The following is a 16176-nucleotide window of genomic DNA, read 5'->3' on the forward strand; positions in this document are numbered from 1 at the left end:
GAAAACAGATGTCTTGCAGGGGCTGAACTGGAAAACATTGAACAGAGGGTAGGCTGAAAGATGAGTGAGTGTTGTTAAATTGCAGGGTTGGGAGCTGAGAATCGCCTCGCCTAGATACCTCAAGTGCTTCCCTACTACTGTGTGTGCGTATGTTAAAAGGGGAATTTCGTATCCATCTGTGTATAATCCAAACTGTACCGATCGAATGAGAACTGAAAAACAACTAACTGAGAAGTATGGAAAACAAAGGCTAATTTCGACTGGGACATTAAGGATTAAAAACTATCTACAGTTCTGAATTCCATCAAGAGCAGACATTAAAGTAGAAAACCTGTAACCTTTTATATCAGTATATTCCAGTTTTTCAGAAGTATTGATGTTTGTTCAGGTCATAAGAAAGACTTAGAGCTTTACTTACAACTATCTTTGGTTGGACTCGTTTAAACTAAATGGAGCATTTATGTTCTTGCATAGTTTTACTGACCCCAGGAATTGATTAGTGCAGTGTGAGAAACCAAAATACTGTGATTTGTTTAAATTGAATAATTTGGAGCCTTTGAAAATATATTGCACACATCATATTCGTTATGTATGCAAAACCAAGATTAGACAGCTTAAGGTTAGCTTTTTTTGGGCTTATTAACAAAAAGACAAAAAGATTGCTTTCATATCATAAAAAAATACTGAAAATCAGTTCACTAAAGAAAAAAGGTTACTGTTTTTTCTAGTGTTACACCTGTTGGTATTGCTTATTATTATACCTTTATCACAGAAGATATTAATCTTAAAATGTTATTTTAATACACAAAAAACATTTACACACCAACAAATCCTTCATTATATCAATTATAGGGATGAATGCAAAACAGGAATGCTGTTGGCATACCAGCATAAGCAGTACATGTATGAAATGTAGTATAATGACGTGTTCTATGTAATAATTTCTTATCTTTGTTATACTCACAAATTATTATTGAAGAGTGTTTGTCTCACAAAAGGCATTCTTTTTGCTAGTAAAAATTTGTATAAGGCTTTTCTTCTGAAAAGCCTCTAAAGTGATGATGATTTTGTGCCTGTCCTTTCTGTACTGACTGAACTTAACATGAAAACTTTTTATAAAACTGTCAGTCCTTTAGAACTTTGAGAAATTAAGCCATGTCACATAGCATGCTCTCTTCTAAGCGAAGACTAGTTTTATCAAAAAACTTAGTTATTCCAGACAAAATTAATCTGTTGAATTGTTTTTAATCTGTTAAATTGTTTTTCATGTTTTTTCAAGTGTGTAATTCACTGTAAGAATTCAAGGAACACAGACGTGTACAAAAAGTGTACAGACTTTTTAAACTAACATGGCACAATTAATACAATATGATTTAGAAAAATAGGATCCAGGGGTTAATCTGTTGAATCCTCTGGCAACGTTTGAACTAATTAACCAGAGTCACTTCTAAGAAAAGATCTGCAGTACATTCTGCTAAACATAAAATACATTATTCAGGCTTTACAGTGTGCCCTTTAAACTTGCTTCAGAAAACATCTTTTTCTCTGCCCCCCATGTAAAAGGTGAACATGTTTTCATGAGCAAAATAATAGTGTCATCAACCCTAAATTAGGCTACATTGACATACTCTGTGCTAGCTGGTAACTCGACTGTTTTTGAAGGAAAGAAATAGCTGCGTTGACATCTGATAAAATCTTTAAAGCACATATAATTTTTGGTTTATTTAATATTATTTTTATGAACAATTTTGTATTGTGTATCAACTTACATCTTAAGGCCAAACCCCCACATTTTGAGATATTTTGGTATGGTGGTACAGGTCTTAAATGGACAAATTGAGCAAGTGGTTTAGCAAGACAGTAACCAAAGTGGTTATTTCCCTCTATTCAGCAATTGCATGATGGTATCTGAGGCATTGTACCCAGTTTTAGGCTTCCAGGTAGATGAAAGACATCAACTTACTGGAGGGAGACCACCGAGATGACTGTGGGTGAGCTGCAGTACATAATGTGTGAAAGGGGCAGTAAAAGTTGGAGTTGTTCAGTCTTTAAGAAGTGGAGACTTAGAAGAGAGGTCTTATTACCTGTGTAATTTTCCCTGAAAAGTTAGAACGTAGGAAATTCAAATTAGATATTGGGAAAAAGTTTGGAACAGGTTGCCCCAATGGGTTATGGATTCTTGTCTTCAGAGGTACTTTTGAGTATCAAAAATTCACCTGGTTGGACCTTGCTTAAGTGGGCATTAAGACTAGAATTACCGAGATATTATCTTGTTTTATGATTCCATGATTCTTTTCAGAGAAATCTGTTAAATGGCTGCAATTTCTGAATGGTTGCTTTTTAAATTGAACTGGGAAAAGGACAGAGTAAAACTTAACCTGAAATTCTTTTTTTGTTGTTAAATATTAGATGACAGCAAGAAAAAATATTTCAGTGGGGATGTGAAATAATTGTAATCGTCTCCTTTGAGGAGAGATTTGTTTTGATGCTGTAGATTCCCCTGAATTTGTTCTTGATCATGTAATTTGTTTAAAGATCAATGAAGTTCATTCCTTTCAGTCCATGTTGCTTATAAATAGGAAATGGAGGCCCTTAGCTTTGTCTCCTCTTGTTTTTTGAAGTAGAGGTTTAAATCTTGTTATTTTTGGAAAATTGGAAAAAAAATATCTTTACAAAGCATATGAAAGTGTCCTTGGAAAATATGAGAAAGCTTCCTTTTGCAAGAAACAATTTCTTTTTCAAAGTAGTATCTTCATGTGGCTTTATTCAGTGAGATCGTTTAAGTAAATTAAATTCTTTTCAGATACTCTAATTAAACATTCTTTAGCTTTGTGATTTTGTAATAGTACGTTTTCAGGTGTGTGCTCTTAAACCTCTTCTGTTGTCTTTTGAAATGTAAAAAGATCCATAAGGAAGTCAAATCCACCAGAAGCATTTTCTTTTCACCTTTTTAGTTTTTCTTCTTAACTCCTTTTTCTCGGGGGCCGGGTGATCAGATGGTAGCTTCTGAGGTGAAGCTGAAGCTGGATTTTGTTCTGCGTGATCCAGTGTTTTCAAAACCTGATGAAATCTTCCTTCTTGTTGTCTGAAGTCATATTCTACACTACAGAAAAATTAAGAGATTTAATCTAGTAAGTGAGAAATTCCCTCTTTAAAAAACATGTGGAAAGGGTTCTTACCTTGTTAGAATAATTTCGCATTATTCAATATCAAAGCCTGGTTAAAACACAAGACTGTATAGATTGCTGCTTTGAAAATAAGTTCATCTCTTAATCTTTTCTTATGGGAGCCTTTTTCTTTATATGAATTAAGAACTCCAGCATTGTGCCCAAAACAATGGGACAAAAATTAAGGGAGAAAAAAAATGAAGATGTGCTACGATGACCTTTCAGTGCGTTTTATTCAATGGTCAGATTTTGTTACTGTAATCTAACTCAGTCATATGTTCAACAAGAATTCAAAACTCTCACATGCTTAACTTTGTTAGGTATGAATGACTCCTGCTAGGAGATGTGTTAGGACCTAAACTAGATGAAATTAAGCAAATATGTAAGTCTCTGAGATAAGTGGTGGGGTATTAGTTAACAGCAAAGTAGTGTGTAACTCATTTTCTCCATTGAAACCTATAATTATTATTGATGTCAAATGGAAGCCAAGATCTTAATTAAATAAGAGCAGATATGTGCACAGAAATAAACATGAAGTTCAAAAGAATCGACGTGGAAAGTGATTAAGCATTCTGATGTAACCAGTACAGTTGAAAACAAACAAACTAAAAAAAAAAAGTGGAAAAGATGCCTTACTGTGTGTGGTTTTTTCTTTTTCAATCATCTTTTCCAGGCAGGAGGGTGGGAGTTGTATCAGCTATGTCTGCTGTGGAGCTTATTTCCTTTATAATTAATATATTTTGTGGGTTTAATCAAGTAAAGTAACTCAGCTGGCAAAAAGAAAGCAATAGTATTATTCTAATTCAGAAGAACTTGAGAGGCATGTCTGGACAAGGAGCAATACATAATAAATATACAACTACAAGAAAGTGATATAAATGACAAATTCAATCAATTTATCAGCTTATTGATTAAACTGCAACTCACTGTTCAGTAGTCACAGATCACGAGCGCTGGAGAATGAAATGTTTGATTTATAGCATACATAAGGAAAGCATCTGCTTGTGTTTCTTGTTTCTTTCCTTCTTCAAAGTTTCTAATTTAATGCTGGAGAGAGCATCTCCAGCGGCAAGAGGTCAATTCAGTCTTCATTTAATACTGTCCCTTGTATGCTGAGATAACTGTTCATGTTTGGTTGCTACTGGCATTTGTTTATTAAAATGAAAATGTTGGTCTTACGGGATCTAGATTGAAAGTTACAAGTCATCTCATGTAACTCTGCTGGATAGTCAGGAAAGCTAAACTTACAGCCGCCATATACTTGGTCACTGTTCGACTGAAAAGCTTTTTATTGCTTTACCAGTCAGTGTAATCCACACTTGGATCGATACAAGATTAGTATATTGTTTGTCTTGGGGACTGCTTAAAATGTGCATGATTAAGATGGTTCAGTGACAGTAACCCAATGTTCTGCTTGTGCAGTGTTCTAATCACTGATGAGTTAGGTTCTTCAAGACCACAAAAATGGAGAGCAAGATGAAACACTTGATTCTGTAATTAGTGACAACAGTGATGCTATGTTAGTGGAAAAAATACTTGCATGGATCTTTTAGGCTACATAAAACACAGGAATTGCATGGGTTTGTCTAGAGCAACAACTGATAACAATTACTTCTTTCAGAATGTTGTCTAGTGAATATGTTATGAACTTCAAATATTAGTTACTCAAAATGTGTTTTTCATAACCGCGTCTTGTGGAACATCTCTGCAAAGCAAAAACTATGGTATTTCTTCTCTGTCTCCTGTTTTGTCTCTTAAAACTAGAAACTCTTTAGAGAAACTGTGTTCTCTTGTATGTGTTCTACTAATCATTGTACTGGAAGCCTCCAGGCACCGTGATCATTATAAACTACCAAGTACCTCAAAAAGGCACATCAAGGTTTAGTTCCTTCCTCCATTCTCTCTGTCAGATACTTGTTCTTGTGGCTCAGGATCTTTCCTGTTTCGAAACTGTGTGAACTAAATTTGCAGGGTAAGCATCTTTAAACATCTTATTAAGCTCTTGATTAAATTTGGCTCATGGAGAAAATGGCAGGTGAAAAACACTTCCATGTGGATGTAGTCTGTTCATTATTTGCATACAAAAAATTCAAGTCATAGTGCTTGTAAACTGTTGAAGCTAATGGTCTGCCATATGCTCTGAAATAAAGGAAAAATTTTCAACGTAGAAGAGAAATTGCCTTACCGTTTATTTTTGTAAATGTAAATGTGTTTAAATATCTAAAACCTCTGGAATGCTAATATGTATAAATATTTTCGAAGGCATAAAAAATTTGTAGGAGATGCTTCAAATCAACTTCTTAATTTTGCAGCGTAATGTCTTAACTTTAATACCTGATCTTCACAATATGTGACTGGCAAGTTCATTTTCCACTGAGCTTTTTTAGAAAAATAAACTTTAGAACAGTACAGCACATCAGGAATGTGATATGTGTAGCAAGGAAAAGGAGCATGCAATTTAAGTGATGAGCCCATCAGCTGCTAAGTCCTCTAAGTAAAGGAAAAGCCTTTCCTCACTAAAAATGAATGCAAAAAGACAGGATTAAAGTAGCAGAATTACACTTTCTCCACTACCTTTGGTCTGAATACATATTCTCTACCTCTCTAAACGAGGCCTAAGATATAACACATAAATTTTGACAATGCATCCATCTTCCTTTTCATTCCCTTAAGTCTGCAGTGTGTGGCAGTGCTGGAAAGGATCTAAAGTGGCAAGTGTGAGCTCCAGTTCTGATGCAGCTGCGTTTGTGCAATGTGTTACTTAATATTCTGTGAAAAGGTCAATGAATCTTACAGAATCAAATAACTGAAGATGTGGATTTTCTGCCTCAGAATTGAGGTTGCAGGCATTAGCTAATGTGTTTATAACTTGGTGGAAGCCCTATAAAATTCCTTGCCGAGTGGAGAAGCTCCATGTGCAGTGTAACCAGGACTTTGTACCTGCTAGCTTTCTTATTAGTGGCTGGCAAGCTGAAGACTTGTCCAGTGTGTCTGTATAGACATAGATTTGAAACAAGTACAGCTTCCAGAACACAGTACTAGAAAGTTTTTCGGTCATAAGGGTTTAACCTAAACTGCAGTTTAAATGTGGAGTAACTTACACTCAAATCACACTCTCTCACAATAATAACAAATAAACATTTACTGAAGTGAGAAGCGAAGGAGTTTTGGTTTTGTTTTGCACATAAACATGAACTGTAGCTGTAGCTTTCTGGCATTTGGAGAATTGAGTGTTTATCTTTTCCAAAATCTAAATTTATTACAGAAGTCCTAGCTTAAAAGAATGTAACAAACAAAAGAATTTTCATCATCAGAGACGGAATCAAAGGTTTTCGAAGCATACTATTAATAATAATGCTGTGAAATATAACTGGGAAATTTCTATTTAAATTCTCAGAAGTACAGTACCTCTTTCAGATAACACCAATATTAATTGTTTTCTACTTGGGAAAACAGACCAACCACCTCACACCTACCAACCACATGGACTTTTGTTAAAAACTGGGCTAATAATAATTGAGACTTTTTGTAGCTGTGAACAAAGCATTGTATTGTACGTTTGTGAGAGAAACACAGTACAGAATTGCGAAGGAGAGAAGTACCTGTAAATGATACATGCGGTGTTCTGACAGGTGCTGCAGTTGTTGAGGTCTTGACCCGTGTGGTAGAAGTTACGCCTGTAATAGAGAGTAGTTCATATACTGTGTATTTATAGATCCAGTAACAGATCTCTGAATCTTTCATGAATAAAAGTAATTCTGTTCACTGCTTTGATCATCCTTACTAAAAATCCTAGTGTTAAATTCTAAATTAGAAGGCTGCTTTAAAAAAAAACCCAAACCCTCTGTTGATTTATGTTTTTGTCTTGCATCTTTCCCACTTCATGCTGTTGAGATTCTGATTGTTGGCTCTTGTGTGAATACTTGTTATGAAAACACTTAAACATGCAACTGCTTCTTATAAACAGACTTGAAAGTATTTGAATATCTAAGCTTTTGGTGAATCAATCTGATTTCTACCCTTATGCTTTCCATTATTTCCCCTTCCCATGTTTCCTCACTTGAGTATAAACAAGTCAGATTTTTATTGCTGCTAGTGAACAAATTCGGAGTGTTGAGAAAACAAGAAAAATTACTTTCATACTTAACACCAACTAGAGTCGAATTATTTTTATGATGGAGAGATCTGATCTCAAACTGTTTCTAATGCAGAGGCTCATTACAGCTGAAGGATGCGTAACACTTACGTTTAATGAGTTTTCTTTGAATTAGAGGAGTTCAGTTGGTACCAAAATAGTTTTCTGATTGCTTTTGGAATTAAAGTGGAGGTTCTTCACATACATTGTGTGACCTCCATAAGAACTTGGAACGTTCAGTTTTATTGCTAGATAATTCTAGCAAGATGAATTGAAGCTTTTAGTTGAGTCTCAGTGTGAAGCTTAAGATATTGGGCAAAATTTTTGTTTTCGACCATGTGGTAAGTGAACCAAATTGGACTATAAATATTGCTGAATAATCTGACTGTGCTTCACGGCAAGATACTTTTTGTAATGGTCAGATTTGTAAACGTAATGGAAACTTGTCCACTCTGTCATATGTAACTACATCCAGGGGGGAACAGTGGGTATTTTTTTTCCATATTTTCCTAGAAAACCCTAGTCAGGTGGTAGTTGTGTGAAATATGCTATAGATGAGAGATTGCTTAAGCTTGACACATACTTGGATTTTCACACCTTCCCTCCTCTCCTCTGATCTTGCTTCTAAACCAAACTTTTGTGTTTTGATGCTTTATAAATGTTTTTACATTTCTGTTATCAATACGTCTGTGTGGATTTTGTCTGTTGTGTCTAGGCTTTTCCAAAGTTTGTGCTAGAAAATTGTATGGGCTTTTCAGATAGAAAAAAAATCGCTAAGAAGAACCCTCTGAGAGAGGATAGTTGGAGCTGAATTACATGGGGATAATGATACATGGAATAAAAATTTATGTGGCACGGTGGAAACTAAAGGAAGTATTTTCATGCTGACAGCCAGATGGACATGACTGGTTAATGTTTCCAGATAAGAAAAGGTAATTTGCACAGAGTAAAATTAAATGTTAAGTTGATATGTATTACTTGAATTTTTTAAATTAGTATGAATTCGTATTTGGAACGTGAGTTGGAGAATTATTTATCAGAAATGCAAAAAGATAATTTTAATTCCCAGATAAAATACTTTGAGAAAGAACCAATTCTGCAAAGTAGATTTATTTTTCTTCAGAAGTTGTAAGAAAATTGGGGCATATAAAATTGTAGCTTCAGTTAGTTACATGCTGACAGTTTTGGCACAGCCACACAAACCTTTTCTGTCCACATGGGAGCAAGTGCAAAGACCTGGTGCTGAGTCCTGTGAACAAGTCAGTGTCATGTTCGGGGCTGTTTCTGTGAGATGGAACCTACACAAAAATCTAAATGCAGCCTTCTTTTTGTGATGTTTGCTGAGCTTGTGGAAATGTAGAAGATTATCAGATTTATTCCTTAATTGTAGTCAGTAAATACTACTGATACCCACGATCTGATTTTAAAATCAAGGATGCAGTTTTATGCACAAACTAGTTGCACACAAATGATTATTATAGATGCTTAAGCTTGCTGTGCTGAGTATATAAGTAAGCATGTGATAACATGGACTTAATGTTGTTTTATCTTTAAAAAATAATGTAAAATGGAACCTTTGTTCTCTTGCTAATTTGGAAGAGTTATTTGTTGATTTTTCAAAGACAAAAATGATAGGTATACTACACGATCACAGAACTTTAAAATGTGTACTAGACGCATTTACTGTAAGGAGGAGTTGCTGTTAATGCTTTGGAAAGCATTATTAGGATATTCTAAAAGCTGGTTTGTGCATAGAGATATTTAAAATTCTATTTTAACCTTGTACTGCAAAAGTCCAATCTTTAGACATTATTTGCATTCATAATATTATTGTTTATAATGCACAAGTGAGTTGTATAAAGAAGTCACTTAAATAATGCTTGCAGCCTTGGCAAATAGTCAATATGAGAGCATACTAAAAATAAGTACAGGTCATGCATTCTTACGAGAGTGCAGAAAGCAGTCGTTCTAAAATCTGAGATCATGAAGTGAGTTTTTGCTAACGATCTTCCCTCACTGTGTGTTCAGAGCTTTAATCCCTTTTAAGCACCTACCTCCACCTCCCCTGAAATCTTCCTGACATAGTGAAGCTCTTGAAGTTTACCTGGCGTTGTGCCTTTGCCATTCTGAAGGCATTCCCTTTCAGCAGCCAGGTTGTTCGGGTTGTCATGAAATGTAACTAGCAGTGTGGTCCCCAGATGTCTGCAGATCCCGGGCTTTACCCACTAACACTTTGGCTTGCTTATGAAGGCAGTAATAATTTATTGACCAGAAGCATGTTTTTGCTGATACAAACTGTTTCAGCAGCAGGCCTGCTTTGGCACTAAATGCATGTCTGACCTTGCTAGTAAGAGACAGTTGGCTTGCTGTAGGTTTCTATTATCCTGCGTTAGAATGTTAGACTGTTGGGTTTTGTTCTACTGCATGCAGGTTTTAGCTAGATTCAGACTGCCAGCTCTCAGGTGTCAGTGGCTTTCTATCTGACACCATAAATCTAAATGAAAAACAGAGTTAATAAACTAGTCTCACACTGGGTTTAGTAAAGGCACTGTCAGCTAAAGCCAAATTAGAGACTTGCTTCTCTGCTGAGGCCCGAATACCAGAAAAAAGACATAAGGTACCATTTTTGCAAATCCATCTTCAACTATCACAGGAAATATTTTTTTCAGTAGCAAAGGTTATAAGAATGCTAACATCTGCTACGCTTCTGATTAATTACTAATATCAAAATGCACCATACCCTTCACTGAGGGCTCTGGATTTTTCCAGGTCTTGGATTACATTCAGAAGGACTTTAATCTTCTCCTGGTTCGACTGCAAGGATTCCTCTACAGACTGCAGCCTGCCTTGTAGGGCACAGAGTTCACCATGTGCCAAATGAATTTGATTTATTTCGCTAATCTCTTTGCTGGTTTGCGGTTTTATTTCATTCCTTGGCAGATAAGGCTTTACGTGAAATCCTTCTAAACAGCTGTTACACGGGGAAACATCTGGCTGGGTAGAATTTTTCTTCATTTCAGTATTACATGACAGAATAGATTTTGACGCGTTACCACTGGCCAACGACATTATTGGGAGATCATCATTTGTTAACGTCACACAGCTGGAACCTGTTTTGTGCTCTCCTGCCTGTTGATAGTCTCTGAAGAAACAGGGAGATGAACTGTGATTCGATGGAGGTGATAATGGAGTAGTTTCCTTACTGCCTGCATCTTTGCTGGCTGCAAGGGACTCAGAATCACTTCTGTCTGCTTCACAAGAGGCAGAATGAGGATTGCATTCACTGCAGTTAGTAGAATTGCTTACACAGGGGTATGCTTTTTCAGAATTAGATGACAGCGTGCTGTTTTCGTTATTTTCATTACTATTTATGACAGTAGAAGAATGCAGTGAATCACTTAAATTTATGGTTGTGTCTGGTGCATCCATGCAAACATTGTTGTCTTGTGGAAAACTCACATTTATGTATTCAGGCACCTGTGTAGAAACAGTTGTCTTCTCTGATACTGAAAAATCATCTGAGTGGATAGGTCCATTGCTTTGTGCTTTTGATGGTCTTTGACTTAACTGACTGTCCGCCTCACTATTCCTAAATCCATCTTCCAGATGATTACTTATTCTTAAGTAACAGAGATCTGAAGACATAATGTCTTGGTCAGAAAGATTACCATTTACTTGAGTACAGTTTGCAGGCTCAGTTGGCGTTTCTGTTAATGATTTGCTTACTGTCAGCTTTTTCTTTTTAAAAACTGGGAAGTGTTTCCTGAGGCTAGGAGATGTTTGTATGGCAATATTCCGAAGCCCCTTCTGAGCCCTTAGAAAAGATGGAGATTGTTGTAGCAAGAAATTGTGATCCCTAAGTATTTCTGGTTTTCCAGTCGTGAATGCTATATCTTGGGCAGGGTTAGTATCCAGTTCTGTCTTTGTGTTCACACCGTCATCCTTGAACCGAACTTGCTGAGATTTGGTCCTGCGGTGATGTGGCTGTCTCATAAAATCAGCTGAATCCAGACTGTTCCTTTTCAGTAGCACTGGTCGCATTGTCATGTTTTGCTGGGCCATTGAATCGCAGTTTAAAGTCTGTAAGTAGCGTGTTTCTTTGCGACCCATTTCATTTGTCATTTGAACTATATGTTAAGATTGTTCCAAAGATGCAAACCAATACCTTACTCCTGAAGAAGCTAAGCTTTTCATTCTTGTTACTATGTGTACTTTTAACTAACATGCTCTCTTTAGGGATAATCTTTCAAATTTAATTGCTGATTAGACCAAACAGTAAGATAAAGAAGTTAAATATCAAATTTAAGAAAAGATTTCTCATAGCTAGGGAATGCAGAAATCCTTGTTTTCTGAAGCTAACATGATCTTTGTATTACAAAAGTGCAACAGGTCGTTAACCTTACAGTTAGCCAGTCTAAAGGTAAGGTTGAGTCTATGGCTTTCCTGATGGCTCTTGTTTGACAGTCAGCTCTCCATTAGTAATCAACTTTTTTTATGATGGTCCAGTCACATATGTTTTATTTGCATGTTGTCTAAACAACAAGTGTAATACCTTTTGGGCGCATTTTCATTTCTGATGCATAGTTTTACTGATGGAATGTATCTATTAATACCAGACTGAATTGACTTTTTTAGAGAGAGTTTTTCTTCTTCAGCCATCTTTTTAATGTTGCAAATGAAACTAATCTTCCCAAGCAGTTAAGCAAAATGTAACCACTTCTGATCAGGCAAAAATAGAGCATCCAGTGGGTTTCAGTGAGAGAAGTTATTGATGTGTAGTTTACTTCCCTTCATGCAAATACAAGGCCAATCGTATCCAAGGGACTGTTTCATTTGGGGAAGTTCTCTAAATACTTTGGCATCAGGAGAGTGGTCCAGACCGAATAACCAGCAAATGCAGAATAGCAGGAAATGATTCCTGAAAGTAAAAAGACAACAGTTGTAGATGAACAAACTGCCAAACACTGTCATTTTCTTCTGCTGTCTCCTAGCGACTTTTCATCTCCAGTGGTTCTCTAACTTCGGCAGTGAGCTACTTGTGCAGAAACTGAAAAATGTTTTATAATTTTGAAGTGCCTAAAGTTTTCTTTATATGAAATACAAAACACCAAAAATAGACATGAAATATTCAGAGTAATACTTTTCTCTTTGTGATCAGTACTCATGTACAGGCCTGAATCTGATCCCGACCATAGGTCTTGAAATTTAAATCTTCAGATTTGAAAATGGCTATTAAAACTTGTTATGGATGAAACACCAAAAAACTGAACAATACAAATGTGAGTTCTTGGAGGCAATTTGAGGTTTGAACAAAACTCAGCTTTTTTTTTTTTTTATAGTTACTCTTTAGAAAGTTTTTAGATTTGAGTATAACTCTTGGCAAGGAAAAATAAATTTATTTTAAAATGTGATTAATGCAAGTGGAACCTGTTCTGGAGAGATGAACTCTCTTTCCCATATAGTATCAATTATCTGGGAATCAAGACTGAGATTGGCTGCCCGTAACTGTCAAGTGCTCTACTCAGTTGGCCTGCAGGAGATTGGTCTGTAAAGCTGTGGTTGGTCAACACTTGTCCAGAGTTCATCATGGGGACAAAAGAAACATTAAACATGTTGAGTGAGCACTAAAATTTACATTTCTGAAAAGCAGTTAGGACAATGAAGTAGTCGTAATGACTGTGTATTAAATTAAGAAGACTGGAGGAAAGTAAGAGAAGGTATTTTAGTTACCAAAATGGAGTTAGCTGTTATCAAAATTTTACTTGCAAGTATTTTAGTCTTTTTCAAGTGTGATATATAACCACTCATCTTTTTTGTCCCCCCCAAAATAAAGCTTTGACCCATTTATCACAGCTGGCACTTTGGTTATGAGAATATTTGTCACAGAGACATTGTATTTGTAGGTTAAGGTGTAATGAGCATGGACCACTTTGAAGTTCCATGTATATATTCTATAAAAACTGTATTTAGTGAATTGTCACTCCAAATGCAGATTATAGATGCATCCCCTGCATTGAGTACCAGAATGAGCTTGTGTTCAAGTGTACGTATGGATGATTCCTTTCAGCTAGGCAGTCACACTCGGGCTGTCTAATGGAATGTTTTACTGGTTGAAGCGTTGTACAGTGCATTGATTCCCCTTCCCTGGCATACGAACCCGTGTACTGTGATGTGTTGACTGGTGGCAAACAGGGTATGGGACAGACATGTAATAACGCATTGCCAATGAACGCGTGGTGTACTAGAGCTGCAGTAAGAAAGTATAAAGCCATTAAAAGTGAAAATTAAGTCTTGCACTTCACCCGCGTGAGTAGACAGGTTCACATATGACTAGGCCAAGACTAATGTGTTGCTTCAATATTTTTACGTCAAAATGTAAGTTACTTTGATTGAATTTTGCTAACTTTTCTGTTATAAATTTAGATTCGTTATAGCTTCCTAAGATGGGACATGTAGGTGAGTGTGTGCCATAAATAATTTGTTCAAATTACGTACATTTAACTCCTGTGTATTTTAGTCAGGACTTCTCACTCCAGGTTTCTACAGTGTTAAGGACGGTTTTGCTGTTTCTTACCCAAATAATCTGTGTGATAGACTTCCTCACAAATGTGAATTCTTCTGCCTAAATAATTCCAGAATATTTTGAGCCAAAATTCAGTGTATGAAATGAATAATGCTGGAAAGTAGCAGATTTTAAGTCCTGAATTTCAAAACTCAGTCAGGAGATGTACCTGTATATAAAATCTTTCTTGTATTTTATTAAGTTTTGCTAAATCTGAAACCACCTACTAGAACAGAATAGGGATAAGAGGAGAAATTTATGCAAAATATGGGAAATATTGTATGAGTTTTTTAATAATCCAGCATAGTTTGCTTTTAGGATTACAGTGGTTTTTAAGACTGGGGCTAAAAGTGTTAATTTACTATTAATCCTGTTCCCTGCTAATTAACTGGTGGTTTCATTAGGCTTACCACTTCCATTCTCTTACTATACCTTTTATTTAAGCATTGCACAACCTTTTCAATATTTAATTTACAAGAATTGATGAGATGGGTGCAGTGGGAAAGATCTTGTTACAGAATATAGCAAACTGTTGTGTAGCCTCCTGTAGCATTTAGCCAACGTAATACAATTTAAGCAAATTAATAATGTGGTATTTCTCTCTTATTAAGTTTTAGAAGAAAGTGAGTGTTGGATGATTTCTCTGCAGAGAGAAATGTTGTGTAAGATATTGAGGAAACAGATATGTACATTAACACTGAATTTAACACTGAATTTTACTTTCATGATATGCTAGCATTAAGTTGCTTAAATCACTGTACTACTTGTTTACTGGAAACAAGTATACACAATAAACAAGTCAAACAGTTTCTGCAAATAAAGTTCCAGTGCCAAGTTCTGAATTGTGTTACCCTCCACTAATTACTGAAGGTTTTCTACTGTTTTGTTTGAGAGTTTATCCAAAAATTGCAGTAGCATTCTCCACTTCCCATCACAGCTGCTGTGCTCCTGGCAGATGGACAACTTTGAAAGTTAAACTTGCCCAATTAGATTCAGAAAGAAGCTTTAGAAGTCTAATCCTTTGTGGTTTAAATACAAGTAAAAAAGCCCTTAAGGGTTTTAGGAGAGCTCTTTATTTTGGCTATAGAGGCATGTGAGCTGGATTCTTGCATTCTTAATTGCAAATTGCTGTTTTAATTCTGTGTGATTTTTAGCTACTTTGGCATCCTTTAGTCTGGGGTTCATACAAATTGTTGTAATGAAAGTTCTGATGCAGTTATTTGTATTAAATCAAGCGGAAATCAAAAAATATATAGATAGGAATGCTCAAATATTTGGATTGAAAACCCAGACCAGTGAATTTCAGTGAGTTCAAACTTCCGGAGTCACTCTAAATTTTTGCCACTTCCAGATGATCTACCTACCAAACAGCGGATGAATTCAAGCGATACAGATAGAACAATAGCTGGCAGATAGCTAGCTGTAAGACAGTCTATTCAGACTGAGTAGTTTTATGTCATGTCTGATTTGTGTTTTTCCTATATGCTGTAGATTTTTCCGAGATGTGTAGCTAGATGGATATTTTCATCGTAGAGTCATCTTGATTTATTTAATTATGGTTTGCATTTCATAAGCAGCTGTTTCCTAGGTGGGACAATCATGCTTCTCAGTTTCTCAGTAATTTGTGTGACTGTTGCTTTCCCTTCATGTTGCAAATCTCTCCGATATTCCTGAACTGTTGGCCGGACAAGAGGCTGCATGTGTTGCAGCTGTTCTGAACTGCGTGCTTTCTAATGGCCACATGACAGACTAAACACTGCAGAGGACTCATTTCGTATTCAGGTTGGTCCCTGCCTTTCAGAAAGAAAAATCAGTGTCTGAACTGATTTTTTTTTTTTATTAACAAGTATGAATTCATGCTTTGAGTGCATTGGTTTCGATGTCAGTTGTCCTCATGTTCATTTTTGATCTGCCAGGAACTTCGACAATAGATGTTGGCCACGCTGTTACCTTGTTGTCTTTTTTCCTCAAAATAATGAGAGATGTTTAGGATAAGCTTAGATAGGCTGCTGAAATCCCTGCAGACTAAAGTGAAATATCCATCACCAGATAGCATGAAGAGCTAGAGATGGATTTAAAACCATTGGAATTGGATGATGCTAAAAATTCTCTCCTTTGCCCTTTTCCTTCCCTTTTGTCACAACAATATAATCTTAGCTGAACTGCTTTGGCTTCCTCTCATCACCATGCCTAAACGTAAACAATAATTTGAAGTCAACTGACTGTATTCTCCCTCCATCTACAGACCTGAGTTAAGTTCAGATGCTTTGCATCTAAACATTCTTTCCTCTTTTCAATGCAGGAAAGGTTTT

General features: G+C 36.0%; 2 protein-coding genes across 2 annotated transcripts in view; one reads left to right on the plus strand and one right to left on the minus strand.

The window, feature by feature from the left end:
• Window positions 1–16176, plus strand: part of DOCK2 (dedicator of cytokinesis 2) — a 194581-nt gene that overhangs the window by 80324 nt on the left and 98081 nt on the right.
• INSYN2B (inhibitory synaptic factor family member 2B) lies at window positions 2917–11424 on the minus strand. The gene is made up of 3 exons (XM_086621740.1): window positions 10043–11424; window positions 6770–6844; window positions 2917–3103 (listed from the first exon to the last, which is right to left on the minus strand). The coding sequence occupies exons 1-3, from the start codon at window positions 11422–11424 to the stop codon at window positions 2917–2919; spliced, it is 1644 nt and encodes a 547-aa protein (XP_086477866.1).

The sequence above is a fragment of the Tauraco erythrolophus genome, chromosome 16 (assembly GCF_009769465.1).
Source record: "Tauraco erythrolophus isolate bTauEry1 chromosome 16, bTauEry1.pri, whole genome shotgun sequence".
In the NCBI taxonomy this organism is placed as follows: domain Eukaryota; kingdom Metazoa; phylum Chordata; class Aves; order Musophagiformes; family Musophagidae; genus Tauraco; species Tauraco erythrolophus.